The sequence below is a fragment of the Physcomitrium patens genome, chromosome 1 (genome assembly GCF_059467195.1).
Source record: "Physcomitrium patens ecotype Gransden chromosome 1, ASM5946719v1, whole genome shotgun sequence".
NCBI classification, from domain to species: domain Eukaryota; kingdom Viridiplantae; phylum Streptophyta; class Bryopsida; order Funariales; family Funariaceae; genus Physcomitrium; species Physcomitrium patens.
In genome coordinates, this window is record NC_143410.1 from 11,703,873 (window position 1) to 11,730,713 (window position 26,841).

Genomic DNA, 26,841 nt, shown 5'->3' on the forward strand with positions numbered 1-26,841 from the left:
TGAACATGCCTGTTAGTTTGACCATTTCTGTATTCTTCAAGTTAACAAAGATTTCTGAAGAGATTGTTTTCGTTAGATAGATGCGGATCAGATCTGTCGTTTTGTACTGCATGGAAACGAGAAGATGGTACCCAAAAATCACATCTTTGATCGACTTTCTCACTCTATCGAAGGACTTGCTTCTTCATGTCGGTCGAGCTCTCGCCATTCTGCATGGACTCACCCCCCTTCCCGAGGTTCTTCAAGTTTTCTGACAAGCCTGTGTAGCGGCACTCCCGAGATACATCTGAGGGGATGACCTAGAATTTTTTTTTTGTGAAAATTAACAGAAAGTTGGATCGTTGGGTTTTTCTCAACAGCTGTTGATTACGTGAATTTTTTTGTCCACTGCCATCTATTCGTGTGTCGTGCTTTACATGAAGGATGATTTCGTTTTACTTCACAGATCGTAACAGAGTGCAATGTGTTTGCAATTGACAAAAGAAGAAGAAGAAGCAGAAGCCATTTCCTTGCTCTGGAAGGCCTGCAGTTGCTTGAAAAGTGGGTGAAGCATTGTGTGAATTCACGACCAATTCAGGATGCCTGAGATCATGACCTGGAACAAGTTACACATTCTGGAAGGAGTTACACAACCCACAACGCAGGATGTGACCTCGAAGAAACTGCACATGGAATGATTCAGTATTTAGGACAAATTTGGTTGTGAGGGTTGTGTGATGAGGTGCTGGGCACGATGAAGACCGAAGGAGGTGAGTGCATGGACACGAGATGTAAGGCATCAAAATGTGTAGGACCAAGGCCGATAACATGCCCACCCGGGTGCCCTAAACAGAATGCTGTTCGTAGGATCTCTCAGACGGAATACAGAGATATTCACGCTGCTTCATCACCAGGGCATTGCCTGGATTTCAAAATGGAGAAACCTGGATACCCTAAACCAAGGCCATTTCCTCCAGGATCAAAGCCAATACCTCCAAAGCCTCCTGGAGGGGCGCCACCGGACAAATGCGGCACTGAAACATTCCTGGACACATTCGATTGTCAGGAGCAACCGGTATGGATTTTCGATTGCGCCAATCTCCTGCAGTTTCTGAATCCTGAGTTTCTGTTTCATGCCAGGGTTCTCTTGGTCAGGAAGCTTTCTGCTGTCTCTCTAATTACACCCATTCCAATTCTGAATTTAAGTCGTAATGGCTTCTCACCAAGTGGGTTATTGTGCTGAACTGCGTTTTGTGTTGTGTATTACAGTGGAGGCCATCCAATCATAAAGTGCCAATACATCATGAACACAGTTACCAGGAGCTTTTTAAATCTTCTGTACACCAAGGGAAATTTTGCCATGACAACTTCGGAGATACTGCTATCTGTGAGCCGAAACCCGAGGTTGGCCCGTCTTCCTGTCAATTACAAATATATTAGTTATAGAATAAACATGGAGTAATTAGGAAATTGTGTTTTAAGTTCCCGTTCAATACGTACGACGTGGCATTGAGGAGTAAGTGTCCATATTCATTTTGACTTTCTTATGCTGTATTAGGAAAACTTCATATAGATTGGCTTCGTCGAGTTCAGAGAGAGTGACTGGTTTCAAGGCAAGTTGATCGAGTGCATGTATCGACCTCACAGCACCGTGACCTAAATCATGTTGTTGGGTCTGTTGATGTTGCAGTGGAGGACCAGTAAAGCATATAATCCAGATGGTCATCAATGTGGAAGATCATATAACTGGCGGTCATCCGTGAAGTGTAATGGTGAAAAGAACTACGTCGAGAAAGATTGGAGACCTTCTGTTAGTAGTAATGCTCCACTTGAAGGAGACTTCGAGAAGCCCTTCCGAAGCCAAATTGTGGTGTACCCAGGATGTTCTCAGCGTAAAACAACCGAGGAAAGTCCTTTCCGATCAACAATTCGATACATTCCAGAGTTTTACCCAACCCGGTCGGGTTGGAGATCGTCACGAAAACACGTTTGCATGAACAAGTGTTATCATAAGTCACCGAAATATGTACACGTTTGGAATTCTGTTCCTGCTTTTGAGACAACACAAAACTTACCGCCTGTGAGTTTGCTCTTGACTCCTTATGTCATTCTTTGATGAAGCATTTTCAGCCGCAACGCTGTATTTCATCATCCTATTAGTTCAGCCACCCTCTCCAATTGAAACATTCCTCTGTCTAGTGGATGTGAGAAGAACTCGTGATTTTGTTCTGTACTGTGTCTGTTGCTTGAAGAATAATTGGCAACTCAATGAACTCCTCCTTCAACACTGGCTACTAATTTTTGCAGTCTTCTGCAGAGAGATCTTAGAAGGAATAACCCACTTTACGAGAAACAACATCCACCTCATGGCATCACCTGCGAGCTTCCTCACGTGGACCTCTCATGCACGACACCTCAAAGTAGTGATGAAGGTATTTCGTGGTATATGAAGCAGGAAATTACACCAAGTGCTGGAACTTTTCCCATCAACTTTCAAGTTCCAGTTTCAAAAGCTCGTGTTGAAACAACCAGTGCTGTGATTTTCAGGCAGCTATCTAATTAGGCCTCAAGCCTAATCGATGTAGAGAAAGATTTCTTCAACCGCTTGAAATCTCTGTCATTGAAATGCACAGGACAACTTACTTCAGGAACAAGGAAGAATCAAGTTCCGTGTGCGACGAGTAGCAATCCCACTTACGCTGACGGTATTAAATAAAAATAAAAAATAAAAAACAACCTTGAATTTGAATTGGCTCTTGTTTAGTCACAGCGGAACTGCGATTTTTTTTTGTGCTTTGTCAACAATGAGAACCTCCACTTTTGATATATCCTTTGCGATACAAAGTGATTGTGTGTATTTGTTTGAAGGACATGTGCCTTTGCTGATTTCTTCACTTGTGTCCCAGCATTCATATGGTTGTTTCAATTATGAATGAGTTTGGCTGACTCCTTTTATTGGTGATGTTCACATGTGGATGCAGGCAGAGACAGGTCCAGGAGGCGCATTATTCCTACTGGGCACATAGACCATCTCACTTCAAGCTGTGTAAGTACCCAGTCCGTTGAGTCGAACAGCAAGTGAAGCACAAACCCTAACAAGAGTGATTCGAATCTGGATTATGAATGTGTTCCAGCTCGTTAACATTCTGAAACCTTATTCAAGGGCTGTAAAATTGTCTCCTGGATAAGAGCATGAAAGGCACTGCTAATTATTTGCTTCCTGCTTATTCATCTGCCATCGCAAGTGAAACATTCAACTACTGGTGTGATTCAAGTGTGCAGCTTTGTGTTTGCAAAACAAAAGACGCATTCAGGCCGAGCATTAAAATAATAGATGGTGTTCAATATCATCCTGGTGAGCAATCTAATTACATATATAAAAGCTGTTTGGATCAGAAGGTACTGCTCCGAAGGACTATATTGTTGCACAATGATCTCTCCTTGTTCTATCACGCTGCATTTCGCCGCCAGCATGAAATTTACCTGCACATATACGAGTCCAGATTTGAAAATCCTGAGGTCAAGTTACAACATCATTTCAACACCATTTGTTTCAAAGGTAGCGTTGATAAGTCTAACTCTATTCTCTTCGTTGATTCATACAGTTTCAGAGAGAAATGTAATCTCCGGGCCACTGGCACCTGGAAATGAGGTGCCACCTCGTTTTCGAAACAGCGGACCACTTCAACCTGAAGCTATGGCAACTTTCAGCAAGGACATCATTAATGGCCGCTTCCATAGAGACAAACTACCGGTTAGTTCATATATATATATATATATATATATATATATATATATATATATATATATATATATATATATATATATTATCCTTTTGTTCCACCAGTTAATTTTTGCATCTTTAATCGATCATTCACACTTTTTTCTGCAAATCTTCAACTGGGTCATTGTTCTCTGCTTCAGAAAGAGTTTCTGACAGAGCAAAGAGCACAATTCAGATCCTGTAAACCTCGGCTACGGCAAGAAATTTTCAATGACGCCCACCAGGTAAAATATGCTTTCTCAACAAAAGAAAAAAGAAAAAAAGAAAACTAAAAAACCAGCATTCTTCACTTCCAACAAAAAATGGAAATCATCAGTTTCAGTTTTGGTATTCATAAGTTCGGATTGGTGTTCCTAACATTGTGCAGGCATACAAAGAAAATAGATGTGATGACTTAACAGTAAATCCCTCAATATCAAGGTACCTGTATGAAGATAGGTTTGCAACTGTAAGGTGATGGCAAACTGTGCACACTGGAAACAGGTTCATGTGGTAAAAATCAGATTGTCCTTTAAAAATATTAATCATAGTTTTGCAAAACTTGTAGATTTGATGGGTTGTTGTGTAGTTATATTTAATATATCTCCTCAAAAGAAGGTGGATTCCTTTGTATTCTGTGCCCTTTTTTTCTTCTTTTAAGGCTCTATTTGTAACTCTTTTTAAAAATTATGGTTGTTTCAACAAGCATGGACATTGGTATTTGATTAATTTAAGTCATATGTTTTGGTGATTTGTAATAATAAATTCTGATTATGATATTTTTTTTCTTCTTCTTCTTTTTTGTAACTTAAAAACAACAAAAATATTACTGAAGATAAATGTTGCTAAATGCAATTAATTTGAGATTTTGTCAATTTAAACTTGTAGATAATACACTATCCAATAACAATTTAAGGACAAATAATGTATTATGCAAGTATATATTTCTTTCTTTCATGTCATTTTTATCCTCTCTACTAATATTATTAATTTACAAATGAATGATATTCAAAACTTAATTAAACAAGAATGTGAATTAAATATTCACAATTATGATAACAATATTGCACACTTCATCTTATGTTGCATCATGAATTGAGTAAAATATCTTGAACATTCTAAAAAAAATATACAAACTCGTCACTCTAAGTAACAATAAAAATCAAACCCTAAATGCAAAAAGAATATTTTTTCAAAAAACTTCCACTTTTAAGAGGTTGCTTAGATTCAGTTCCAAGCCCATGTTTACAAAAAGAATGCTCCCAAGGTTTCAATAAACAACCTTTTTTCTGAAAGGGAAAATGTATCCCTTTTAATATCACTTTAATAAAAGTACTGCATGGCGAGGAAGGTGACCCACAAAAAGCAATTAATGGGTTTAACTTTTAGAACTTGGGCATGGAAATCCCAACTGCCAAGTGTTAGAAAGGCTTTCAAAAAAGCAAAAAGATTAGACATAAGAGAACGAATGAAATAAATCGCATCGTGTTATCATCCATAAAGAGTGATTTTCATTCATCTACATTCCACCCGAAGCCCTAGAATGGCACCGGCGTTCATTCTTCCGCTCGAACCCATTCCTTCATGCCCCCCCCCCCCCCGTTTTGGTTCTGATCCAGCTTCTCTCACTCATTGGGGCCGGATTTGTGGCCTAGGTTACCACCATTTGTGGAGTTCAATCGGTTCGTCGTCGGCCCCTCTTTCTTTTGCACCCTGAACCACTGTTTTTGGTCCCGAATTGAGGTAAATCGGTGGAGATTTGAGTAAATGAGACCGTTGGTTGCGGTGGCTGAGTCGGGAGTGGGGTCGTGAAAGTTGTGAGATCCAGTGTTTGCCGAGAAAGTGTGTGGGATGAGGTGAAGATTTTGAACGGGATCTTTCAAGGGTCCCGAGGTGTTGGTGGTTAATGGGAATAGGGTTTGGTTTGAGAAAGGTGGGATTCGCTTGAACTAAGAACAGAGGTGTTGCGGAGCAGGATCAATGCCATTCCTGGCTAGATTCGGTGGTTTGTGAGAACGCGGCGTTTTTTTTTTTTTTTTTTTTTTTTTTTTTTTTTTTTTTTTGTGGGTTGAGTAAGCGAGACATATATCTCTGCTGGTATTGGGAGCCTGTGGCAGGAAGATTCGGGAGGAGAGAGTGGGAGAGAGGATTCGGAGGTCTTTTGAAGGGGATTTTCCCAGCGTCCCTACCTGTTCGTCAATCTGGCGCAGAAGATTGGGAAATCGGTCCGACGGCCAGGTGTTATGTCCAAGGCCCGAGTTTACACGGATGTGAATGTTCAGCGGCCGAAAGATTATTGGGATTACGAGGCTCTTACCGTTCAATGGGGGTATGCTCCGTTACTATCTTCCTCGCTGCATTTATGATTCCGTTTCCCTAGGTCTCTTAGGGATGTCTCTACTTGACGAAGCTCTTTCGTGTAGGAATTCAAATTTACATAGATGAAATTCACCTCTGTTTCATGCGACGTGCATCCTGGGCCTATTCTGAATTGTTGCGGGACGTTTGAATGGAGCAAGCTCGGCAGACTTCTGTTAGTTATATATTGACTCAAATATATCTGTCAAACTCTTAGGTTTTCTCTTTAACAGTTCTTCTGATAGTGATAGAACACTAGGATGTGGTTTTGTCTCTTTTTTTATTATTATTCTCTTGCAGCCCCATTTTCGCCTTAATCTTTAGCCAACTTGACAAGAAACTTCAGCTCTCAATTTCTCTCATGTTAGCTCTTGATCTACTAATCTGTGAACTCCAAATTAAGTGAATATAAAAAGATTATTATTATGTTGTATAAATCAATGATTCGAGTATCTCTTTATTAGCATTGTTGTTTGATGTCAAGTGCTTTTATTTGCTCTCGTCTCTTTTACTGAGAGTAAATTGCTGCCTTCGCAGTGTTATGTCCTTTGCACAGACAGTAAACATCGTGCATCGTAGGTTCATGAATTATTGAGGAATTCAACTTATTGTGAATGCGAAGGTCGTTATTGCGATCCAGAGTGTCTATGTCATTGGATCACTTAAGTCTCACTCAGATTCTGTCTGATGTCTCTTTACAGAATGGCCCTTTATAGTTGAGTAACTTTTTACAAGAGAACTGCATGTATCTGTTGCTGCTGCTCTGATCATTTTTACTGGCTTCCAGAGACCAAGACGATTACGAGGTGATACGTAAAGTAGGGCGGGGGAAATACAGTGAGGTTTTTGAAGGTGTTCACGCCGTGAACAGTGAGCGTTGCGTTATTAAGATTTTGAAGCCAGTGAAGAAAAAAAAGGTACCAAGCTTCGGTACCCAACATTCTTCATCTGATGCATTTTGCATCCTTGATAGAGCCAGTCGTTTATGGTTTTCCAGCAATTTCTTGGGCAAGCTTTACGACAAAGTGGCTGTCGGTGGTTTCTATTGTTAACGTTCTCATTCAACTGTGAGATTCCATCAAGTCACACTTGATACCGTAGTTTTTTTTTACTATTTTTTCGCGTTTTGGTATGACAGCATTCAGACAGTGAAGTTGAAATGAATACTTTAGTGGATCATGCTGTTGCTGAAACCAGCGTATTTCTTAGTTAGCTGCAGTGACTATAGATATTGTGATGAATGTGGTGTCTTAAAATATATTTTGCTATCTTCTAATGGTGAAACATGTGTGAGTTGACATCACATGTGGGGACTTCGACAGATCAAAAGAGAAATCAAGATCCTGCAAAACCTCTGTGGGGGTCCCAATATTGTGAAGCTTTTGGACATCGTTCGAGATCAGCAATCAAAGACACCCAGTCTTATATTTGAGTATGTGAACAACACGGATTTCAAAGTGCTCTACCCTACACTGACAGACTTTGACATTCGTTACTACATTCATGAGCTACTCAAGGTGAGTAATTTTTTTCATCTTTTTTCTTAAAGCTTGGGTCGACACAGATTGGAGACTCACGTTTCTGAGTGTGACTTGCTATCTATATTCATTTTTATCTTTTTAACTTTTTTGCCTTTTCTCTATCCTCCCCACCACCGCCAATAAAAAAAACGAATAGAAAGGAAATGAAGTTCGGTTTTCTACTTTACCCTTCAATTTTGGATTATTGATGGCTTTATCACTGCAGGCTTTGGACTACTGCCATTCTCAAGGGATCATGCACAGGGATGTGAAGCCACACAATGTAATGATTGACCACGAGCAACGAAAGCTGAGACTGATTGATTGGGGACTCGCTGAGTTCTATCACCCTGGCAAAGAATATAATGTGCGTGTTGCCTCCAGGTAAGTTCTAAAGGCTTCTCGTGGCACTGTCTTAACGAGGGATTCATTTCAAGAAATCGTATCATAGAATGTAGTGGTTACTGTGGATTATTATTAATTTGCTCGTCTGAATTTCGCTCCATGAAGCAAGTGAATTTTTGTTGCGAGTGGATTATTGTCGAATTGAAATGAACCTTTTATTTTGATGCCAACATTCATGTGACGGAAGTTGTATTAAGTGTAGTGTTGAGTAGCTTTTTTGTGAATACTAGGGTGAATGTATAATATCAGCTGAATACCTCAATTAATTTTTATTATTACTTATTTCTTTCATGCTCCAGTAGGTACTCTGAATGCGTTGTCAACTTCATGCTGTTTTTTTCTTGCCATTTAAAACTTGTTTTGGTTTTGGGAAATAGATACTTCAAGGGCCCTGAGTTGCTGGTGGATCTCCAAGATTATGACTACTCCCTTGATATGTGGAGCTTGGGATGCATGTTTGCTGGCATGGTAACGTATCCTCGCAGTTTATTTTAACACTAATCTTTCGTTATTTACAGTTTTCCCATGATGTGTATCTGCGATTTTTTCATTCTGAAGTACTTCTCGTTATGCTGAAGAGATTGCGTGGTTGCAGATCTTTCGGAAGGAGCCATTCTTTTATGGACATGACAATTATGATCAGCTTGTGAAGATTGCCAAGGTGCTCGGAAATCTCATTTACTATCAGCCTTCAATCAGTCACTGCTCATTCGTAATTTTTCTGAATCGTTTCTCCTCCTGTGTTTCTCAAGGCCATGTTTAAATCTTCGTTCTAAATCTAATCTTTGTTGTTACCTGAAATCAGGTGCTGGGTACAGATGAGTTAAATTCATATTTGAACAAATACCGACTGGAACTAGATCCCCATCTCGAAGCGTTGGTTGGCAGGTTTGTGTTCAGGCCTATGGGCAAACCAGAAGGTTTTTATTTTAGTGCATGTAAAGTCAAAGTTGCAGTATAGATGTTGTCATAACCTTGCAGCTGTACTGAATGACTCGTTGACTCAATGGTAAGAGATGTTCAATTGCCCGTAGACTTTTCTCACCGGTACATTGTTGGTCCCATCAGAAATAACAGGAAACCTTGGTCGAAATTTATCAATGCTGATAATCAGCACTTGGTTGTACCAGAGGTATGCGTTGTAGATGGATTTGAAAATGTGGTTGTTCAGCACGTCATTGATTATCTGCTTCTTTCTTCACATATTCTTTTTGCATATCATTGTGTTGTTATTATCGTATGTCAAGTTTTATTTATATTGATGCACTCGCCTTCGTTTAATATCCTCAGGCTGTGGATTTCTTGGATAAGCTTTTACGCTACGACCACCAAGACAGGCTGACGGCCAGGGAGGCCATGGTATGTGTTTAGCCTCTACTCCATGATGTGGTGATAATGTGCAATGAATCTTGAAGCAGAGCTTATTATAATTTGTTTGGAGTGACCTTTGTCATTTGTCCAAGACTCAGTCCAATAGGATGTTGAGGGCTTTCCTCTATGTCAGTCCTTAAATTTAGGGTTCTTCTCTTGCAGGCACATCCATATTTTTACCCCGTGAGAGTGTCGGAGGTCAGCAACCGTCGTAATGTTTGATAAGAAAGGCCAAAACCCAAGTAAGCAACTCTAGACACATGTGGAGATCCTGGTGTGATGTTGTTGTCGTATGACGTCTTTTAAAAGCACAATCCTGCGATGTGTAGAATATTATAAAAATGAAATGTGTTCTGTTTGATCATTTCCTGGCAGTTTCTGTTCTCTGATAATCGTGGATCCTCCCTAGGTTACAAAAACACACGCAGTGCATACCTTCCTTGAATTGTGGTCGCTTCCATGTGAGGAGTAGATTATTATTGCTTTCTTGAAGCCTCACTAACACCTTTCTGAATGAAATTTACCTCATCTTGACCCTTTCACGCAGGTGGTTTTTCTCTTGATTGCGTCTCACCTGACCGTCAGACAGTGGGAAGCGCTTTGTGATAAAAAATTAGTTTCTGTTGCAATTAAGCCTTAAGTGCATGGGTATGCTTTGTAACTGCATTCATTGGACTTAGGATTTATGCTTGGAGAGCAAAAGCAACCATGCTCTCTATCATTTTCTTGTTGTACTTCAACCTGAAAACTTGTTTCTCTTTAAGGCGACCTGTTGCTTGTGAAGGAAAGACAGATTTCAAATTGATGCTTCATTTCATTTTAAGTTTCGAAGGTCACATATTGTCCCTTTATTTATTCAGATGCCATTATATTCCCGTAACTGTAGGGGACTTGAATCGCCCTTTTTAGGCGAATATCCCTTTTTTTCAATATTCACTGAAAGTTTTAGTTCTCAGCGATGCTTACATGTATTCCTTTTTACACGCATACTAATGACGGGAGTATGTATTCATCGCTCCGAAGACTTGAGCACTAAAAACTAGGATTGCCATGAGGCCTTGTCTTTAAAAAAAAAAAAAAAAAAAAAAAAAAAACTACAACGTAGACTGTGATGGTTCTTGGGAGATTCTGATCATTGAATACAAATGAAGCTCTACTAGTATTGACATCGTCGGAGAAATGACGAACTGTACGGGAATGTCTGGCTTGCTTCTACACACAATTGCATTAGATTTCCTAAACTTCCTCGTCCGTGTTGTATCTTTTTGTGTTAATACATCACCTGATTCCTTCCAGAGGTATAACTCTAATTCTGTCTTCCACCCTCCGACCCTTTTACCGATCGTAAACTTACTGAAACAGATAGAATGAAGGAAGGAGACGAATCCCGAAGGTCTTTACATCCAATGCAAAACCCCACTTGTCATATAGTAAGGGGGCATCTTCCAACAGAAGACGCAACTGGGAATATCAACACGCTCTTTTTCTGCCTTTAATGGCAATGCTGAACCATTCACAAGACCAACGCCACAACTAAAATTCAGCGCCGACCCTGTTTTCCAGAAGCGATAAACTCACTGCACGCAGATCGCAATGATTTGGATCTTTAAAACAAACAAACTTCCATAATAAGCTAACAACCACAAGGGGTTTCAAATCCGGGGGTGCTCGTAAATTCATCACCTGAATCAGCTTCCCCAGGTGGTCTTCCCATATTCAACATCATTGAAAGGCTATATTTTGCCTGCAGCAGATCTGTCTGGAATGGAGGTAAATTACCCAGATTAGACGATAAACGGAACACTTATTAAGAATGTTGTTTCATGTAATAGAGTGAATAATACCTATATTTTGTAGAATCCTAGCTTAAGATCTGGATCTGAAGCCAAGTGTTGGTTTGAATTCGCCGGTTGCCTGCTGCGGCCAACCCAACAACAGTTCATTGCTTTTCTTAACACAAGGCTGCCCTCCAAAGCAGAGAAGACTGTGTCTCAGTTTTTCAGGGCGTAGATCTGCTCTAATCTTTGTCTTATCACACATCAATCTGTGGGCACCATAGCTAAAGAAACTAGGTGTTGGATTTAGGGCGTGAACCCTAAATTAAGGGAAGAATCTGCCCTCATAAATGTTTCATGTTTCATGAGCCGTTTATTTCAGGGTTACTGTTTTTAAGCGACAGGTGAGAAATAGATCCCCCCCACTAGACTTATTTTTGCAATAACGGTTGTTTCCATGTAATGATGGCATTAAATCTTTGCAATAATGTGCAACTTATGGAACATAGCATTCAATTTTCTAGACGATTATGGACATGCTTTTATCATGATGTTTGTTTAACAACAAATGTAGTGAAATATCTGTTGATGTGATGAATGAGATTCTAGGATTTATTTTCCATGGCGTATATACTACTTTTTAAATATGTAAAAGTATTAAAAATTCATACCATCAGGACGAGGAAATTGAAACATGCAAAGGTGAAAAGTTTGTCCAATGATAAGAGTAATGAAGTTACAATTCAATTGTTTATTATCTCTTCAGTCATGTGCATATTTTGTTCCAAGCACCCAAAAAAAAAAAAAAAAAAAAAAAAAAAAGAAGGATTGGAACGTTGATTGTTTATACAAAAATATTTTTTAACATGAAGAAATTGTTCAGTCTTGAATACTTTTATCCACAGAAATTTATGTCACAACAAGAAAGTAAGAAAAATGTGTCAAGCTCTGAAAGTGCTTTTCAAGAAGAACATGTTTTTGATAATATTGTGTATGAATTAAATTCACAGAATTTATTAACTATCATTTTTTAAATTTTATTTAAGTATTTATAATGCAAAGACAGCTGTCGTATTATGTTTGAAAAAATAATTTAAAAAGAAAAGAAGAAGAAGAAGAAGAAGAAGGAAAATAAAAAAATAAATTAAAATAAAAAAAGACATGCATGACAGTTTTGTATGAAAGTGGCATGTTGAGATTTTTAAATCCTTCTAGAACATCTTCAAGGATTTCTCTAATTACAAAAAAAACGAATTAATTTTATATTATGAAATCAGAATAAGAGAACATTTTCAAAATAAATCTACCGTAGAAGACGTACTAGTGGAAGAAAAATATTGAAAAGCCACTTGTGAACTGTAGCTATTTAAGAATTTAAAGTGCTTTCATACTTTTGTAACATGGTACATTAATATTCTGTATTTTAATTTCTGTTATAATATCCATAGCTCATGTAATTTATTTATAACACAATAAATATACAGAGATTTCTTACACACACACACACACACACACACACATATATATATATATATATATATGTATGTGTGTGTGTGTATACTAATTTTAGATGTAAATATTTGCACTAAATGATACACATGAATTTTTCATTACATTTTTATACCTATTTCATGATCTCTAGTGACTTCTTTTAAATTATTTTCCTTTTATTTTATTTTTCTTCTCTGTAAATTATAATTGATTACAATCTCTAAAGTAATAAGAAGTGATTTTTTATTATTTTATTATTTTTATTATTTTCAAAATTTTCTATTTAATCTAATTAATGGTTTCATCTGTAAAATGTGATTATTTTTGATAGTGTTTGAAGGAAGCATAATGTGTACATTACTCCATTAATATTGTTATGTATGTATTATACATAAAAAACAAAGTAATAGAATTAATGAAATCCAAGAACTTTATATATATATATATATATATTGTAATTCAAATATTGCTCCTATTGTGTCTAATTGTTTTAAAGTACATGCCATATGTGACAATTAGAAGTGCACCACACTCATGGAAAAAAGCCCATTAAAATTGTTATTAGTAGAATGATTAATAGCCCTTGCCATGTGGAGGACAAAGCTAAGTTTTCATGCAACTGGGCAATATTTGCATTCAACGGATGAATCAACATTGATCCCGAAATCGCACCCACATTCATCCCCATGCATTCATCCAACACAGGGTAGTGTTGGATAGAGTTTGGGTTTAGTCCATTCAATGTTTTATTGTTATCTATGATACCACTTGTGATGGTCATGTGTGGTCCATGAGCAGTACAAGTCTCTCAATAGGTCTTCTAGTAGTAGCAGTACTACTACTACTAGATAGCCTGAGCCCCCCACCTCCACAAACTCAGCACAAGATGTAAAGCAAAGAATCAAATTAATATAGGATTAAAAAAACAAAATTTTTAGGGCAACAAAGACAAACTAGTACATGGGTTGTGCCTTGTTTTGTGTGCCATTACGGCAAAGTGAGAGGTGGATTCTGCACCCTTCTGGTCCATGTGATAAGCAGGGCTGGAATCCCACAATGACTGTTCTATATATAGAGAGATAGATAGAGAGAGAGTGACAAATTCTGGCACTTGGAATGGGTGCCCCTTTTCTTTGCTGAACATGACACTTGCCCACATGCAACTTTGATGATTGGGGTGGGCAAATTTTTGAAAAGAGCCTTTTCACCATTATTGTTGTGTTTGAAAAACGCAAAATTCCAACACTACCTCTTTTTTCCATTTCTGTGCATCAGCCCTTGAGGTTTCTAGGGTGCCAATTGAGGTGGTGAATGGAGCAGTGTGAAGATTTCTCCGTGTTGCATGGGGAAATGGATGTGGAAGTGTGATATTTTATTTTATTTTACATTACTGGAGAATGTGACATTTTTCATGTGTTGGGAAGCATAGCTAAAAACCACACTATGCCACTCTTTTATTATACTATGGGTGGTGTGAGAGTGATATATTGGCACTGTACCATTGTAAGGGGTAAAGGAAGGAAGAATTGAAGGAGAGGGGTGGGAAGGTGATGATAATGACTGGGACTTTCTAATATTACAATATTGAATGAGTGCACATTTAACGTTGTTGCATGAGCAATGCTTTCCTCAGTCCCCCATGTGCTCTGACAAACCCCATATTTGGCAAAGGAGAGCACAATACCACACAAATTTTCATAAAAAAACAAAAAAGAACAATTATCCGCCCCATCCTCCTTCTTCATTCATGCAAACAGAATGGTACCAGAAGAATTAAAGTGTTTTTTGAGTTGGGAACAAAAGAATATTCGCAATGTGGCTTTTACTTTCTCATGATGATGATGAAGATGATGGGGTACGTTCATCCATAAAAGACGAAAGTGTGAGGTCATGGTTGGATGAAAATGGATGGACAGATGGAGGCGTGTTGACCAGAGATGACTTCAATCACAAGCCGTGGTTTGTCGGGGACGGGCCAGATCCCCCAACCGTAGTGCAAGATAGGCCAGGCCGGGCCAAAACCACGGAAGGGACGGACGCCAGAATCTCCCCACCCTCGCCACGCTGAGACTCACGCCGCATCGCTGTCGCGTTACGAAGATCTTTGCATGGCTGCCCCCACTCCCCGTGCTATCTATATCTGTTGCGAACGAACGAACGACGTCGCCGACAACGACGAAGAAAAAACGGAGAAGTGGAATAAGAATCAGACGACGACGACGAATCTGGACGCAGTCGAGTGAGTATTGGGGAGACTGAAGAATGTCACTTGTTGGACTACTAATAGTTGTGTGAAAGTGTAGATTGTGCGAGGCTTTGCGGAGGTGACGAGCGGGATTGATTATTGCTGGATGTCGATATCGTCTATTGTTGCGTTCGTTCGATCCATGGGAGTTTGAGTCGAGCGGGAATTGAAGAGGAGCTGTGTGAAGAGTGCATTGAGTGAGAGCGAGGGAGAGAGAGCGGGAGAGAGAGGGAGTTTCGTGGAGCTCAGTAGCGGAGGGTCGGCGGAAAGGGGAATTCAAATTTGGTGCGGCAGGGATCGGAATTGGGAGGCTAGGAAAGCTGCGCTGGGCCGTCTGTCTGTGTTTCCGTTCCGGGGAGATTGGCAAGTCCTATCAAATTTAGGAAACGAACTGAAGTTATCAGGGCTTGCGGAGGTGCTGTGGTGCAATTATTTTCCTACGGTCTAGTGTAGAACGTAATATTTGTGCTGGAGTTTTCGATGAGGCGGAGCATAAGGGGGATTTTCAGGAGAGGACAAGCTAATTCCTGGTGAAGAGGAGGTTGCTTAGACATACTGATTGCTTAGACAACGGCCTATTGAGGACGTTCACTTCTTGGAGTGACGTAACGCCCGTGGGAGTGTATCCCGTAACCAACGCCGGTTTTCTGTCTTAGAGCTTGGTCCGGTTGGAAGCTCAGCACCGTGAACCGTGTTCTCAGTGACTCAAGGTTAGGGTAGGCCGGGGCATATTTGAGCAGAATTCGAGAATGTCGTATACAGATAGAGTGTGCGGGTTGGTCCCGGGACAGTGACCCACTTGACGTCGAACTTGAATTGTTGAAAAAGCAACCCTGGTCTTGCGATGGCGCTCATGGGAGTGACTCACCATTTTCCTGTTCACGCTGAGCAGGTTAGACCTCATTCATTTTTGTGTCAGCGTTATTCGCGTAGCCACGCCCGCTGTTGCTTGCTGCATTTTTCTTGCATTTCGTTTTCGAACTGTCTAATGACCGTCCGTCTGTCTACACGCCTTTACTCTTTTCGAAATCATGGATTTATTTTGCTACACAAGCAAAAAGAGAAAGAAAAAAGAAAAAAAACTTTTCGAAAGAGCACTGCTTTCACTCTCTCCTAAATTGAACATCTCTAAATCTTTCAAGGTTTCTTACGAAGAAGCAGTTCATCACCAAATGTAGAAAGACTTCAAGACTGGAGGATATTGGGTAGAGAAGGTTCAAAAATTTGGGGAAAAACATCCTTGAATTTGATTTATGGTGTGGCTCTTGTTGGTTTGTGCTGAGATGCTAGCGTGCGTGTAGTTGCAATCACGAATGCCCATGATGCAGCAATAAAATTCCGAGTTTGACTGTTACCCGTTATGTAATTCTCTATTTCTTGTCTGTGATGCGGCAGCGATCAGTTCAACAGTCATCATTATCGAAATGGCGGAGCTTTTGCTCGCAGTCGAAACACGTTCTTTATGTCACACTTATCGTCGGCCTCACCCTCCTTTTAAGCACTATATTTTTGAACGAACAATTGAGTATGGTATGTGAATTTTCATCACCCCTTTCTGATTGTTTTGCACGTTGCGAGTGAATTGGTGGCAATCATTATTTGTTACTAAGTTTATCTCTTAGAAGGCCTTGATCTGGATACTCTTTTCACAAGGGCGACTGAGCCCGTTGTGATCACTGTTGCAGCGGAACGGTTAAGTTGGCAGACTGGTTACTGTTCGGTCGTCTTTGCGTTCAGAGGCAATGGAGGTAAATGATGGAGGAATGTTATCTGTGGTTTTGCAGAATTCAATCATGGATAGATTTGCTGCCTCTTTTAAGGTCCAGCTTCAAGCTTTTTCCTTGCTTTTCCTCTTAGATTGTGTTTCGTTCGACTTCGAGAATCGAGCTTCGCTTTGCATCTTGGTTTTGAAGTTTGCAAGAAATTTTCGGATTGATTGCCTTTGGAATGGAATTGCCTTTGTATTTCAAATAATAGAAGATATTTTGTACAATGGTAATAGAAATTGTGTCAAGAGTCATTTTGAGATCATTGTGACAGTGGAGGCTACTCCTCTAATGTGCAGACTGATGGATCATCTGTGAAGGCCAACCATCTATGTGATTTACCAAGAAACTCAACTAACAATCCAACAAGCAATTCGACAGGCGATGAAACAAGAGTGCCATGTGCTAAGCAGATCGGCGAAGATTTACCGCGTGGCATGATTGTGGCCACTACGGATTTACAAATGCGGTCACTTTACGAAGAAGATGAGAGACAAGTAGGGTTTTGGTTCACGCCTGTGTTTGTCTTACTTGCAATCATCTTCATGTAGTTCCGATTTTCAGCTGCGGTGCTTTCTTTTTTCATATCCAGGTTCAGAAGGCAATGACAAAGTATTTGTTAGCAATGGCAGTGGGTATCAAGCAGAAGAAAGTAGTCGATGACATCGTCCAGAAGGTATTTTACTCATTTCTTTTGTTGTCCTTTTATTTGAGGTTATCTACATTTATGACTTTACTACTAGGTTAGCCTCTAATACTTGATTTTGTCAGACCGGAAATCGCGGAATTAAAAATGTATTCGAGAATTTATGAGTGTCATTTTTGTGTTCCAGTTTCCACTCAATAAATTCACCATTATGCTGTTCCACTACGATGGGGTCGTTGATCAGTGGCAAGATCTTGCCTGGAGTAATCAATCCTTACATATTGTTGCCTTGCATCAAACCAAATGGTACACAAACTATTCCTCTTGTTCAACCAACTATTACTGCTTAGTAGCCGAAAAATCGCCCAGTTTCTGCGTCTTATTTGTGAAAAGAATAACTCGATCTAGACGGCACCTGGAAGTAGGTTTGCCTCATGATGCATCGTGCGCATGAAGAACTCTTTCTCAATCCTAATACCAGTTAGCACTGGTGGCCCTGTGAATAGGTGGTACGCCAAACGATTCATGCACCCGGACATTGTGGACCAGTACGATTACATTTTCCTATGGGACGAAGACCTAGGTGTAGAGAATTTTCATGCCGAAAGGTAAAATTTTCAGTTTCTGACTTGGGTGTTGTCATTACTTGAAAGATATTGATATTAAGGCAAAATTTTGATTGATACTATTCACTATCATCTCCGAAAGGTCCGAACGAGATTAGATCCATCCACTACATAATATCCTGGAGGTTGTTTGGTTTTCCGAGTAGTGTGGAGCACAAAACTGCGAGCCTCTCGACCTGTTCCTTCGCAGTTCTGGGCTGCCTTAGTTTTGGGAAGCTTTTCCGTGCTTAATGAAGTCCGTTTGTGTTCCAGGTACTTGGAAATAATGAAGGCTGAGGGTCTTGAAATCTCTCAACCTGCTCTTGATCCTAACTCGGCAGAAGTCCACCATAGGATCACTCTCCGTCATCCACGCCTAACTGCCCATAAGTATGTTTTACTCTCGTTATTTTTTTTTCTAGTGGATCTGGATTATTGTGGATCGTTCCGTTTAACTTCTTATTCTCTCTCAACAGAATTCATGATCCTCTTTTATCTTTTGATTACTTCTTTTTCCTCATTTAATAATAATCAAAAATTAAAAAGCAAGAATCAAGTATTTACTTTTCACTTTTCACTTTAAAGTTTATCTTCGCTCACAAATAAGTCTTAACGGTACCTCAATCTTTTTAATTTTCTCCATGTTCAAAACATCTGAAAGTTTCGTGGCTTTATATGTTGAACTTGATATTTATAGAAATGTGGATATCCTTTTTCCCGTGGTAACACAGGTCAATTGTGACAAACTCATGCCCAACGGGCAGAAAAGCAGTTCCATGTACAGGGTAAGGACATACACTTGGGAGAAGAGGGTATTTTAGTTTGGATTACTCATGGTGAAAGTATGCATTGAAATCCTTGTTGTTCCACAATATATGACACGTCATGATTAAGAAACCCCCCCACTGTTCTTCGCGTTATGCAGATATGTCGAAGTCATGGCCCCTGTGTTTTCAAAGGCAGCTTGGAAGTGTGTTTGGCACATGATTCAGGTATTCATTAACTTTTGGTTCAAAAGTTATCATGTAGTTATCGTCGATCTCATCGATCTCTCACATTTCGCAATCATGCTGTCACTATGCTTCTGCTCTTCAATCTGTGTTTTGAAAGATAGTTTTCTAGAATTGATATCCTGATTTATGTAATTTCTGTACTATAAATGTTGGTTGTAAGTTCTTCAGTTCTCATGATTTCTGGTGGTGATGAGATTGAAACAGAATGACCTGGTTCATGGGTGGGGTATTGACTTCAAGATTGGCTATTGTGCTCAGGTATGTATATCACCTAAGCAACAATAACGGAAAGTAGATGCTTCATGTCGAAAGAATAGCACTCTTGTGATCTCTATTGTGTAGCCAAGGCATTTCATGCGATCATGCTTGTTGATGTTGTCAGGGGTTGCGGAGCGAGAAAGTGGGTGTGATTGATGCAGAGTACATTCTGCACAAAGGCATTCCTTCCCTAGGTGGCCCGCATGTAAATAAAGTAAGCAAATCGTGTATCAAAGAAATGTTTGTGGATTCCTTTGATTGGTCCTGAGTACATTTTAGGCAGTTCCGATACTGGGATTGAAAATAGCCAAAAGTTTCTGTTTGCGAACCTCGTCGATTCTCCTCGACTGTTGGGAATTGATTAATTTCTTCATGAATCTTGTACGTCATTTCAGACAACGCCTGCGGAGAATGACCCACACTCTGAGGAAGTCATGTCAGAGGTAATTCTTTGTTACTCTTGTTATTTCTTAGGATATGTTAGCCTTGATGGAAGAGCTCTCTGGTGGGGGCTTTCCATGAATTTTTTAGTTTTTAACATGTTTAATTTCATGACTGAAATCCGTTCTGTGGAGGGCTCGTCAGGAACGGGCTTTACGGTAACCTTTTGCCGGGCCTTTGTCGCGATTATATGTTCTTGGAATACGTGTGTGTTACTGACACTTTCTTAATTCTTGTGGTTTTCTGCTTCCTTGATGTAATTCACAGGAGGTGTATGATCCTCGTAAAGAGGTACAGTGTCTCTTCTCTTCCCATTCTACATTAAAGTCCTGTTTAGATTATTCATGCTTGTGTATGCTGTGGGTTCTCACTATCTCTATCTGCGTGGAGTAAGGTACTCTTACGATATTTTGTTCTCTACTACGATCTTCTAAACCTTCAATCTCACGCCCAACAGGTACGCAAGAAATCAAGTTTAGAGTTGATAACTTTTCAGAGACGGTGGGTGAAAGCCGCACGTGACGATCCTAATTGGGAAGATCCATACAAAGCGTACGCAGAAGCTGAGATGTACCGTGGCAAGGGGAGGGGTTAAGTGGTCAGTCTGTAGTACAAACCTCATCAGCTATGTTCCATTAATAGTAGTTCCTGTAGTGTTTTATAACTTGCCCCGACCTGGTGGACATCAGAACAAGTTGATCCTGATTCGTGATATTCTCAAGTCCAATTTGCAGGGTTGAAAGTTAAATTCAGCTCATGCAAGTGGGTTTCATTTCCCGGGGTGAGCTTGTTTGGACGGAGGTGAAAGGGAAAGTTCTTTATCACTTCTTTCTGTCGTCTTATTTTCGAGAATATTCTTCTACAAACAAAAATCGCATTTGTGCGACCCGAGAATATTTTGGTAGTGTTCGCTCAATTCTGTATCAAAGAACGTAGTTTGGGCTTTCTTCGTGCCAATGCACGGTTACCAAAAAGTAGAACAAGCGCAGGTTTTTACTGTACTGAACTGTAGAAAGTAACCTTGTTAGAGTGTTCTAGTTCACGAAGATGTAATTTTTTAATTTATCATTTGTTCTTATCCTTCAAAGCAACCTATTCTGGAATATAATTTATTAGAATCGGCAAGAGCGAGATTTCGGCCGAAGGCTTTCGACCGTTGTTCATAGGTCTCCACCAATGTGAGTTAATAAATAAACAAAATGCTTCATTGATAATAAGTATCGTAAGTTTTCTCTTACTTTCGATAAATGACAAGCAAGTTTGAAATCATGTGGTCTCATCACTCCAGGTTCTTCAAGTTAAAATCCGGCATGAGAAATCCATCAAAATTATCAAACACTAGTCTGAAAAGTGGAACTCAACATGAAAACTTTTTAAGTCTGATCTGAGATGGTATGCGACTTTAAATGTAGTATTCTGCACCGTCTATGGATGCCCAATGCAATTATATGTTCAATTCGTAACACGGGAAGGCATGTGAAGCTTTGAACATGCATATGATACGTACCCTAGTGTAAATGTAAGACTCTAAAAGCGGTATTTGTTTCCTCAGAGATCACATTCACAGAGATTGTACTTCATTTGCTGTGTGACAGACCTCACTCCACACAAACACACTGTATATATATATATATATATATATATATAGAAGCAACCATCCTCGATAAACCACATCAGTTATGCAGAAATATCTGTGATTGAAAACGGCAGTCTTAACTTTCGCAACGTGATGGCTCGAGTTATCTGGCAGAGCAAACTGCAGATAAAATTCTATTTGCAGATATACATGTACTCAGACACTCTTGTTTAAAGCTGATACTGTATAGTTGGGAAGGAGTGGATATTCCAGCAATCTCATTGCTGTTCTAATGGGCGAATTTCCAAATTTGCGAAAGAAAAGCTTCAACAGTATCGAAAAGCCTGTTGTGTACTTTTCGGCGCTTTCCTGTTCGGCCTGGTTGTGTGACGATAGTGGTATATATAGCTACATACTGAACTACAAGTTCTACAGAGAACATCTGTAAGGCTAACAGATGTAGAGCGCAAAAAAATGTAAGTCGCTATTAGGTACCTCTTGCCCCCTTTGTTTTTTGTTTTGTTTTGTTTTGTTTTTTTTTTTTTTTTGATATCATTTCGAGCATTCTCAGCATTCATGATGTGTCTCTTGTACATGACGATAACATAAGGATGTCCGGATTAATCAGAGCAAAGCACTGCCATCTTAACTTTTGTGCAACCTTCTAATAGTTTCTGATTTTCCAGTTGAGCTTGTTCAAGGAGAGCCGTAACATTATGTACCCTGTTTGTCAAGCTCCAGTTTTCCTCATGAGTAACTTGCAAGTCATCGTCCTTTTTGGTCAGGGCTTCCTTGAGGATCTGTGTTCGCTGCTGGGTTCGATGTTCCAGTTCCCAGACAATCTCTGGAAGGGTTTTTAAGTCACCATTCAATTTCAAGTGCTCACTTAAGACTTCCTTAGAGTCGACATCCTGCAAAAGTGTCGCGTCCCCATTACTGCCATGAATATCATCTCGAGTTGCGACAAATCAAAATCATCAGACGAAGAACGTACCTTCTCGGTGGCCATCCACCCATACAATTGTGTGCCGGTATACCCATTCGGAGAGTCCCTTTCAAAATCCCACCGCCCTTGCCTCACATTGTTGAAACTATTTTCAAATTCCACAGCATCCTTAAATCCATCCATGGAGCTTCGAAACCCAATGATAACCACACCCAGGTGCCCTCCATCATCATGCATCACCTTAATCGATCGAGGATTGAAGGCCTGCAATCAGCATATTGAATGGCGAACGTAATGGTTTTTAAAAATTGGTTCTTATCGAGGTGAAAGTACAGAACACTTCATGAAAGTTTACAAATGTCCCAGCATAGAGTGGTTGGTACCTTGAGCTTCTCCTTAATGTCGGCCGCACAAGGACCTATCCGGGAACCATCGGTTGGGCTTATAGTCCGATTATCAATGTTCTGCAATATGCCCATCCAAGGGTAGAACATCCGCTTCTCCTCGCTGTCCACCCTACACGGCACATTTTGCTGCAGCTGCAAATGTAATGGTCGCTCCGCCTGAGGCTGTGCCCTGGCAGCAACATCCTTCTCCAGGTACTCTCGCAAGGCACGATGCTGCCCAGCAGCTACAGGGCCCCGGTGCCCAGCACCAACTCCCACAGCATGCTGTAATATTTCACGGTACTTGTAGTCCTGCTTCTTTCGAGCTGGCGAATAGGGGCATCTGAATGTGCCGTCGACATTTGCGAATTTCAGTGTTCCGTCTTTGAGACCCGCCGAGGCCTCCCCATGTGCCTCAGTTAACTCGTCGAAGTCGAGCTCTTCACTATCGTATCCTTCACTATCGGAGCCGCCCATCTCTCAAGATACGCGATCTGAGTCGATCAAGACGAGATATCAACTGCGGCACCCACTTTCCAACCTGTGATTCTCAGTAAAGAATTGTCTTAAGCAAGTTGTTTTCCCTTGTCAAGCTTCAGACAATGTGAGTCCAAAACGCTCAACAGACCTCTCACACCACATTAATCCGCTTAAGTATTCATAATTTACGAGATGAGAAAACCCGATCAATAGAATGCAACCACTTTCCAGATTCTTCCTTCTCCACTATTCAAGACAAATACAAATTGCAAAACGTAACTACAAACAACAAAAGAAAAAAGAAAACAGAAAACAGAAAACAGAAGAATTACGGTCTCGAATCGCATGCCAATAACACGCCTCAGATTGCCACAAGAGTAGCCGACAATGAAACCACAGCCCCGTGCCACACGATGAAAAGACAAGACATCCTGAAGGTCCAAACACTCACGGATGCGTTACAACCCTTTGTGAACTTCACCGCAATGTGCAAAGAGGAGACCAATTTGAGCAGCGGTTATAGCACTGCAATGAAATGTGTGGGAGAATGACAACACCAACCAACTAAAATGCAAGGCGGGGTACAATCCATCGTTGGTCCCTCAAGAATCTCTCGGTCCTCCTCGCCCACAAAGAATCCCTATTCCTCCTTCCACTCCCTTCCTCATCACGAGGCTCGTGGACGAACGTCTCCGAATGTTTTTCGTGAGCTTGTTGTTGTTCATCCTCGTAACTGCATCCTCATGGCACAAGACCCAAACTGTAAAGTCAGTCTTCTAAAATGATGGCCCTAGTATTGTTAGCATTGCCGTATACCTGTCTGTACAAGCACCGATCCGTAGCCATGCAACCCACCAGCACTGTGGCCCAACCCCTGCTGCTGCACCGCGTCCTTCTGCCACCAGTGACCTTCAAACGTCGTTTTAACAACATCAACGCAGCGCCTGCCATTGCTCGTCGTTCCATTTTCCTTTGCACGCCGCTGAGCTCCATCCTTTGGTGCATTCAGGAAGGCTTAGAAATTTTCGGAAGGCGGGGGTGTTGTTAAAGCTTAGGATTCAGTGAAGTCTTCGAGAAGCTGGCGCAAATCGAAGGGTCGCACGGGTCGCAAGGCCCCATCATCGCTGGAGATGACGATAATGGTGATGCGCAGAAGATGGTAGTGTCGGGAGATGATGCGCAGAATTGTAAGATCGTGCAAGCCGAAATGCAGCGCTTGAAGCGTTTCCCTTCAGGAAGCTCCTACGCCACGAATCGCTTCAGAATGCTTGATAAAGCACTGCAGCTTCTTGGGAAGGTTTGTGGAAATGTAATCGTGTAGCGTTGCGGACGATTGGCTCGAGTTTGAAGGCTGCTTGGTTTGATAATCTATGTGCTCTGCTTTTTTTCTGTGGCGCTTACTGTGTTAAATCCGTTCGTGATTTTTGAACTCCGCATGGAGCTTCCCTTCCCGAATAGTGTGGCATTGGAGATGATGCAGGAAGTAGGAAGAGTGGAGTGTGCGAGAGATTTTTCTTCTGTGGACTTTCAGCCGCTCTGGATTTGCCATGTTTTACTGTAAGTGAGTCCAGGCATGCGGAAGCAGCAGAGTTTACTCGGAAATGAAAGCCTTGAGAGGCGAATAGATGCAACGCTGTTGTCACGCTCGTCATGAAAACATAGACACTTCCTTAAATATTGTTCACGAACTTTTCAGTTGGTGGTTGATCTGGTCTCTTTTTTGAGTGGGTGTTCGTGATTCGACTCTTGGTCGTTAAATTCGTGCATGAAGTCGGGTTGCATAATTCTGCAAAGCGGTTTATGTGCGCACATACATGTGCAGGGTTCGGCAAAATACATTCCGATCCCGATGGACTCATTGATAAATTTTTGTTTTGGGTGATAGGTGCGCACGACGGCTGAGGGTGAGGAATTGGAGGTTCTTTTCGCTAACTTGAATTTCTGACCTCTCCACGGTAGGGTGGGCAAGAGGAGTTCGGCGATCCCAATCGACTACGTACCACCTGCCCTTTGTAAATTTCAGTATTGCACTAGAGGTACTGTAATTTGAAGACATAAGTGTGTAATCATCTATATATATCTATAGATATAGATATATTCATATGTGCACACACACACACATAAGGATAGAGAGGGAGAGAGAGTGAGAATGCTTGCTATAACTATTCAGAAACTAATGCTCTACCTACACACACTCGAATGGTTTTGAAATGCCTCACCGTAGCTACAATATTAACAGTGGTACATACAACCTTCCAAGTTTCTGATTCACATGCAGAGTGAGCAAGGTCAGTTCAATACAACGGGTGAGGAGTTTTGAGAGGGGTGGGTGTCAGGGTAGGATGCATGTTTGTGGGAGTGAAAGGGGGTATTGGGGCAAAGAGGAGCACAATGGCGGCGTCGTCTGTGCTGGAAATGTAGTGAGGGAGCCCAAAAGCGTGGAGATGAAGGATGCACTGGTACGGAAGATTTTCAAAACGACAGGGGGATCCAGGCTTGTCCCGGGAGGCGCTAGAAGGAGGGGTCGAACCTCCGACCTTGTGGTTAACAGCCACACGCTCTAACCAACTGAGCTATTCCAGCTGGTGGGGAGCTGCTTGCCTGCATCAGTTGGGGGAGGAACCCGCGTCTGCAACGTGATCGATCGAATTTTTACTTCATGATCAGCGGTGCATCGAGGCAGTTTTTACCGATGACTGACGTGCCAGCGCCCGAGAAACTCGCATGCTCGCATGGCTCCACTGCGGCCTGCTCCGTGTTAAGTACTCTCCGAACTACCCACCTCCATCACCCGTTCCACAGCAGCATCTCCTCCCCATTGCAGACCCTTCACACACACACACACACACATATATATATATATATATATATGCTCTGAACCCTCCCTTTCAGAAAGGAAAATGGATGTGAAAAATTAGAGTTTGACAGCCTCTATGTAATGTGCATGTATGGATGGATGCTATTGTAATAGCTTGTTTGATTATTTCTTCTGCTTCAATTGAATATTTGCGCATAAGTGAGTGACCCGTTGTATCCAACTGATAGATGGGGTCCCTCCGAAAGAGCTGCCCATGATTAGAAACATAAAGAAGAAAAAGAAGAAGATGATTATTTGTATTAACCACTTTGCAAAGGGTCTTTGTGATTAGTGGTCTTGCAGCATAGCAATGTGTATAGGAAAAAATGTCATGAATCTGAGAGTGGGATTGGTACTATGACAAAGAAATGTTATCCAACAAAAAGAAAAAGAAAAAGTAGAAATTACAAATAAAACAAAGAATAACTTTATATGCAACTTAAAATAATCATTTTGTAGTACAAGTATAATTATATTAAGATGATTTATTAACTAATGTTTTAAAAGTATTCTGAAGCATATTATGTAGTTTTTATTTTATTTTAAAAGATGAAGTATACATCCAAGTGGTTGTAGTATATTTGAAATAAGTGGGAAAAAAGAGGAGGAAGAGAAAAGGGTAGAAGAATTAAAGGAAGAGAAGAAGGGTTGTCAAATTGTGCATTAAATACCATAAAATGTTTTGGCTCTCCTCATGTTTTGGTAGCTAAAAAGATGTGCCACCTAAAATTTGATACATTAGTTTATGTAATACTCAATGAAATTATTGAACCTATTTCATATAAATAAGTGTTGTACATACTATTTCAAAAAATATCTTTAGTACAAGAATGTGTGAATAAGACTTTAAAGCAATCATCGACATTTATTAATACTTTGATATTTTCAATAAGATTAAACCTAGAAATATATATTATATTTTTAAATGAAATTTTAATGCCAAAGAATATTTTTATGTAA

General features: G+C 40.4%; 4 protein-coding genes, 1 long non-coding RNA gene and 1 other non-coding gene across 23 annotated transcripts; 4 read left to right on the plus strand and 2 right to left on the minus strand.

Annotated features, from left to right (window-relative positions):
* On the plus strand, positions 1 to 4,378 carry LOC112280286 (uncharacterized). The gene is made up of 10 exons (XM_024515615.3): positions 1 to 1,054; positions 1,249 to 1,383; positions 1,670 to 2,059; positions 2,297 to 2,411; positions 2,613 to 2,684; positions 2,961 to 3,025; positions 3,262 to 3,334; positions 3,585 to 3,733; positions 3,904 to 3,987; positions 4,131 to 4,378. The coding sequence occupies exons 1-10, from the start codon at positions 734 to 736 to the stop codon at positions 4,218 to 4,220; spliced, it is 1,494 nt and encodes a 497-aa protein (XP_024371383.1). The 5' UTR covers positions 1 to 733; the 3' UTR covers positions 4,221 to 4,378.
* Positions 4,379 to 5,336: 958 nt separating this feature from the next.
* Positions 5,337 to 10,219, plus strand: LOC112290184 (casein kinase II subunit alpha-2). Of its 4 annotated transcripts, none has more exons than XM_090250145.1 (12): positions 5,337 to 5,485; positions 5,850 to 6,071; positions 6,888 to 7,017; positions 7,423 to 7,617; positions 7,847 to 8,004; positions 8,403 to 8,493; positions 8,621 to 8,686; positions 8,831 to 8,913; positions 9,094 to 9,157; positions 9,316 to 9,384; positions 9,559 to 9,638; positions 9,944 to 10,219. In XM_090250145.1, the coding sequence occupies exons 2-11, from the start codon at positions 5,986 to 5,988 to the stop codon at positions 9,616 to 9,618; spliced, it is 1,002 nt and encodes a 333-aa protein (XP_090106271.1). In that variant the 5' UTR covers positions 5,337 to 5,485; positions 5,850 to 5,985; the 3' UTR covers positions 9,619 to 9,638; positions 9,944 to 10,219. The 4 variants fall into 4 exon arrangements, with proteins under 4 accessions (XP_090106271.1, XP_024391987.1, XP_024392005.1 ...); XM_024536219.3 differs by having other exon boundaries at positions 5,860 to 6,071; XM_024536237.3 differs by having other exon boundaries at positions 5,337 to 5,424; positions 5,860 to 6,071.
* Positions 10,220 to 14,903: 4,684 nt separating this feature from the next.
* Positions 14,904 to 20,786, plus strand: LOC112283079 (uncharacterized). 4 transcript variants are annotated; one of them, XM_090250155.1, is made up of 16 exons: positions 15,264 to 15,799; positions 16,050 to 16,121; positions 16,303 to 16,437; positions 16,692 to 16,727; positions 16,973 to 17,170; positions 17,266 to 17,349; positions 17,507 to 17,625; positions 17,826 to 17,927; positions 18,198 to 18,314; positions 18,656 to 18,709; positions 18,850 to 18,916; positions 19,142 to 19,195; positions 19,320 to 19,409; positions 19,591 to 19,638; positions 19,904 to 19,927; positions 20,094 to 20,786. In XM_090250155.1, the coding sequence occupies exons 3-16, from the start codon at positions 16,435 to 16,437 to the stop codon at positions 20,229 to 20,231; spliced, it is 1,134 nt and encodes a 377-aa protein (XP_090106281.1). In that variant the 5' UTR covers positions 15,264 to 15,799; positions 16,050 to 16,121; positions 16,303 to 16,434; the 3' UTR covers positions 20,232 to 20,786. The 4 variants fall into 4 exon arrangements, with proteins under 4 accessions (XP_024377137.1, XP_090106277.1, XP_024377155.1 ...); XM_024521369.3 differs by lacking the exon at positions 16,050 to 16,121 and having other exon boundaries at positions 14,904 to 15,799; XM_090250151.1 differs by lacking the exon at positions 16,050 to 16,121 and having other exon boundaries at positions 14,906 to 15,799; positions 16,593 to 16,727.
* A 527-nt stretch (positions 20,787 to 21,313) lies between these two features.
* LOC112283096 (protein INVOLVED IN DE NOVO 2) lies at positions 21,314 to 23,771 on the minus strand. Of its 9 annotated transcripts, none has more exons than XM_073533895.2 (4): positions 23,586 to 23,771; positions 22,542 to 23,038; positions 22,207 to 22,422; positions 21,314 to 22,123 (listed from the first exon to the last, which is right to left on the minus strand). In XM_073533895.2, the coding sequence occupies exons 2-4, from the start codon at positions 23,019 to 23,021 to the stop codon at positions 21,833 to 21,835; spliced, it is 987 nt and encodes a 328-aa protein (XP_073389996.1). In that variant the 5' UTR covers positions 23,022 to 23,038; positions 23,586 to 23,771; the 3' UTR covers positions 21,314 to 21,832. The 9 variants fall into 9 exon arrangements, with proteins under 9 accessions (XP_073389996.1, XP_024377233.1, XP_024377214.1 ...); XM_024521465.3 differs by having other exon boundaries at positions 23,476 to 23,771; XM_024521446.3 differs by having other exon boundaries at positions 23,357 to 23,771.
* A 58-nt stretch (positions 23,772 to 23,829) lies between these two features.
* LOC149989874 (uncharacterized) lies at positions 23,830 to 26,373 on the plus strand. 4 transcript variants are annotated; one of them, XR_016502767.1, is made up of 3 exons: positions 23,830 to 24,321; positions 24,910 to 25,060; positions 25,303 to 26,373. It is a non-coding gene; the product is annotated as an uncharacterized LOC149989874 (long non-coding RNA). The 4 variants fall into 4 exon arrangements; XR_016502768.1 differs by having other exon boundaries at positions 23,831 to 24,321; positions 25,361 to 26,373; XR_016502770.1 differs by having other exon boundaries at positions 23,831 to 24,321; positions 25,366 to 26,373.
* TRNAN-GUU (transfer RNA asparagine (anticodon GUU)) lies at positions 25,534 to 25,607 on the minus strand. Its single transcript has one exon. It is a non-coding gene; the product is annotated as a tRNA-Asn (tRNA).
* Positions 26,374 to 26,841: the final 468 nt, after the last annotated feature.

What these genes read in the sequence shown, in the direction of transcription:
- LOC112280286 (XM_024515615.3), top strand. Translation starts at nt 734, where the DNA reads ATGAAGACCGAAGGAGGTGAGTGCATGGACACGAGATGTAAGGCATCA. An exon ending in TCGATTGTCAGGAGCAACCG is followed by an intron (nt 1,055 to 1,248) that starts GTATGGATTTTC and finishes TGTGTATTACAG; the next exon opens with TGGAGGCCATCCAATCATAA. An exon ending in CAATCCCACTTACGCTGACG is followed by an intron (nt 2,685 to 2,960) that starts GTATTAAATAAA and finishes ATGTGGATGCAG; the next exon opens with GCAGAGACAGGTCCAGGAGG.
- LOC112290184 (XM_073533860.2), top strand. Translation starts at nt 5,986, where the DNA reads ATGTCCAAGGCCCGAGTTTACACGGATGTGAATGTTCAGCGGCCGAAA. An exon ending in GCTCTTACCGTTCAATGGGG is followed by an intron (nt 6,072 to 6,887) that starts GTATGCTCCGTT and finishes ACTGGCTTCCAG; the next exon opens with AGACCAAGACGATTACGAGG. An exon ending in CTCGAAGCGTTGGTTGGCAG is followed by an intron (nt 8,914 to 9,093) that starts GTTTGTGTTCAG and finishes TGGTCCCATCAG; the next exon opens with AAATAACAGGAAACCTTGGT.
- LOC112283079 (XM_024521369.3), top strand. Translation starts at nt 15,752, where the DNA reads ATGGCGCTCATGGGAGTGACTCACCATTTTCCTGTTCACGCTGAGCAG. An exon ending in AAAGCAGTTCCATGTACAGG is followed by an intron (nt 18,710 to 18,849) that starts GTAAGGACATAC and finishes CGCGTTATGCAG; the next exon opens with ATATGTCGAAGTCATGGCCC. An exon ending in GTGTTTGGCACATGATTCAG is followed by an intron (nt 18,917 to 19,141) that starts GTATTCATTAAC and finishes AGATTGAAACAG; the next exon opens with AATGACCTGGTTCATGGGTG.
- LOC112283096 (XM_073533895.2), bottom strand. Translation starts at nt 23,021, where the DNA reads ATGGGCGGCTCCGATAGTGAAGGATACGATAGTGAAGAGCTCGACTTC. An exon ending in ACATTAAGGAGAAGCTCAAG is followed by an intron (nt 22,423 to 22,541) that starts GTACCAACCACT and finishes TGCTGATTGCAG; the next exon opens with GCCTTCAATCCTCGATCGAT. An exon ending in GGTGGATGGCCACCGAGAAG is followed by an intron (nt 22,124 to 22,206) that starts GTACGTTCTTCG and finishes ACACTTTTGCAG; the next exon opens with GATGTCGACTCTAAGGAAGT.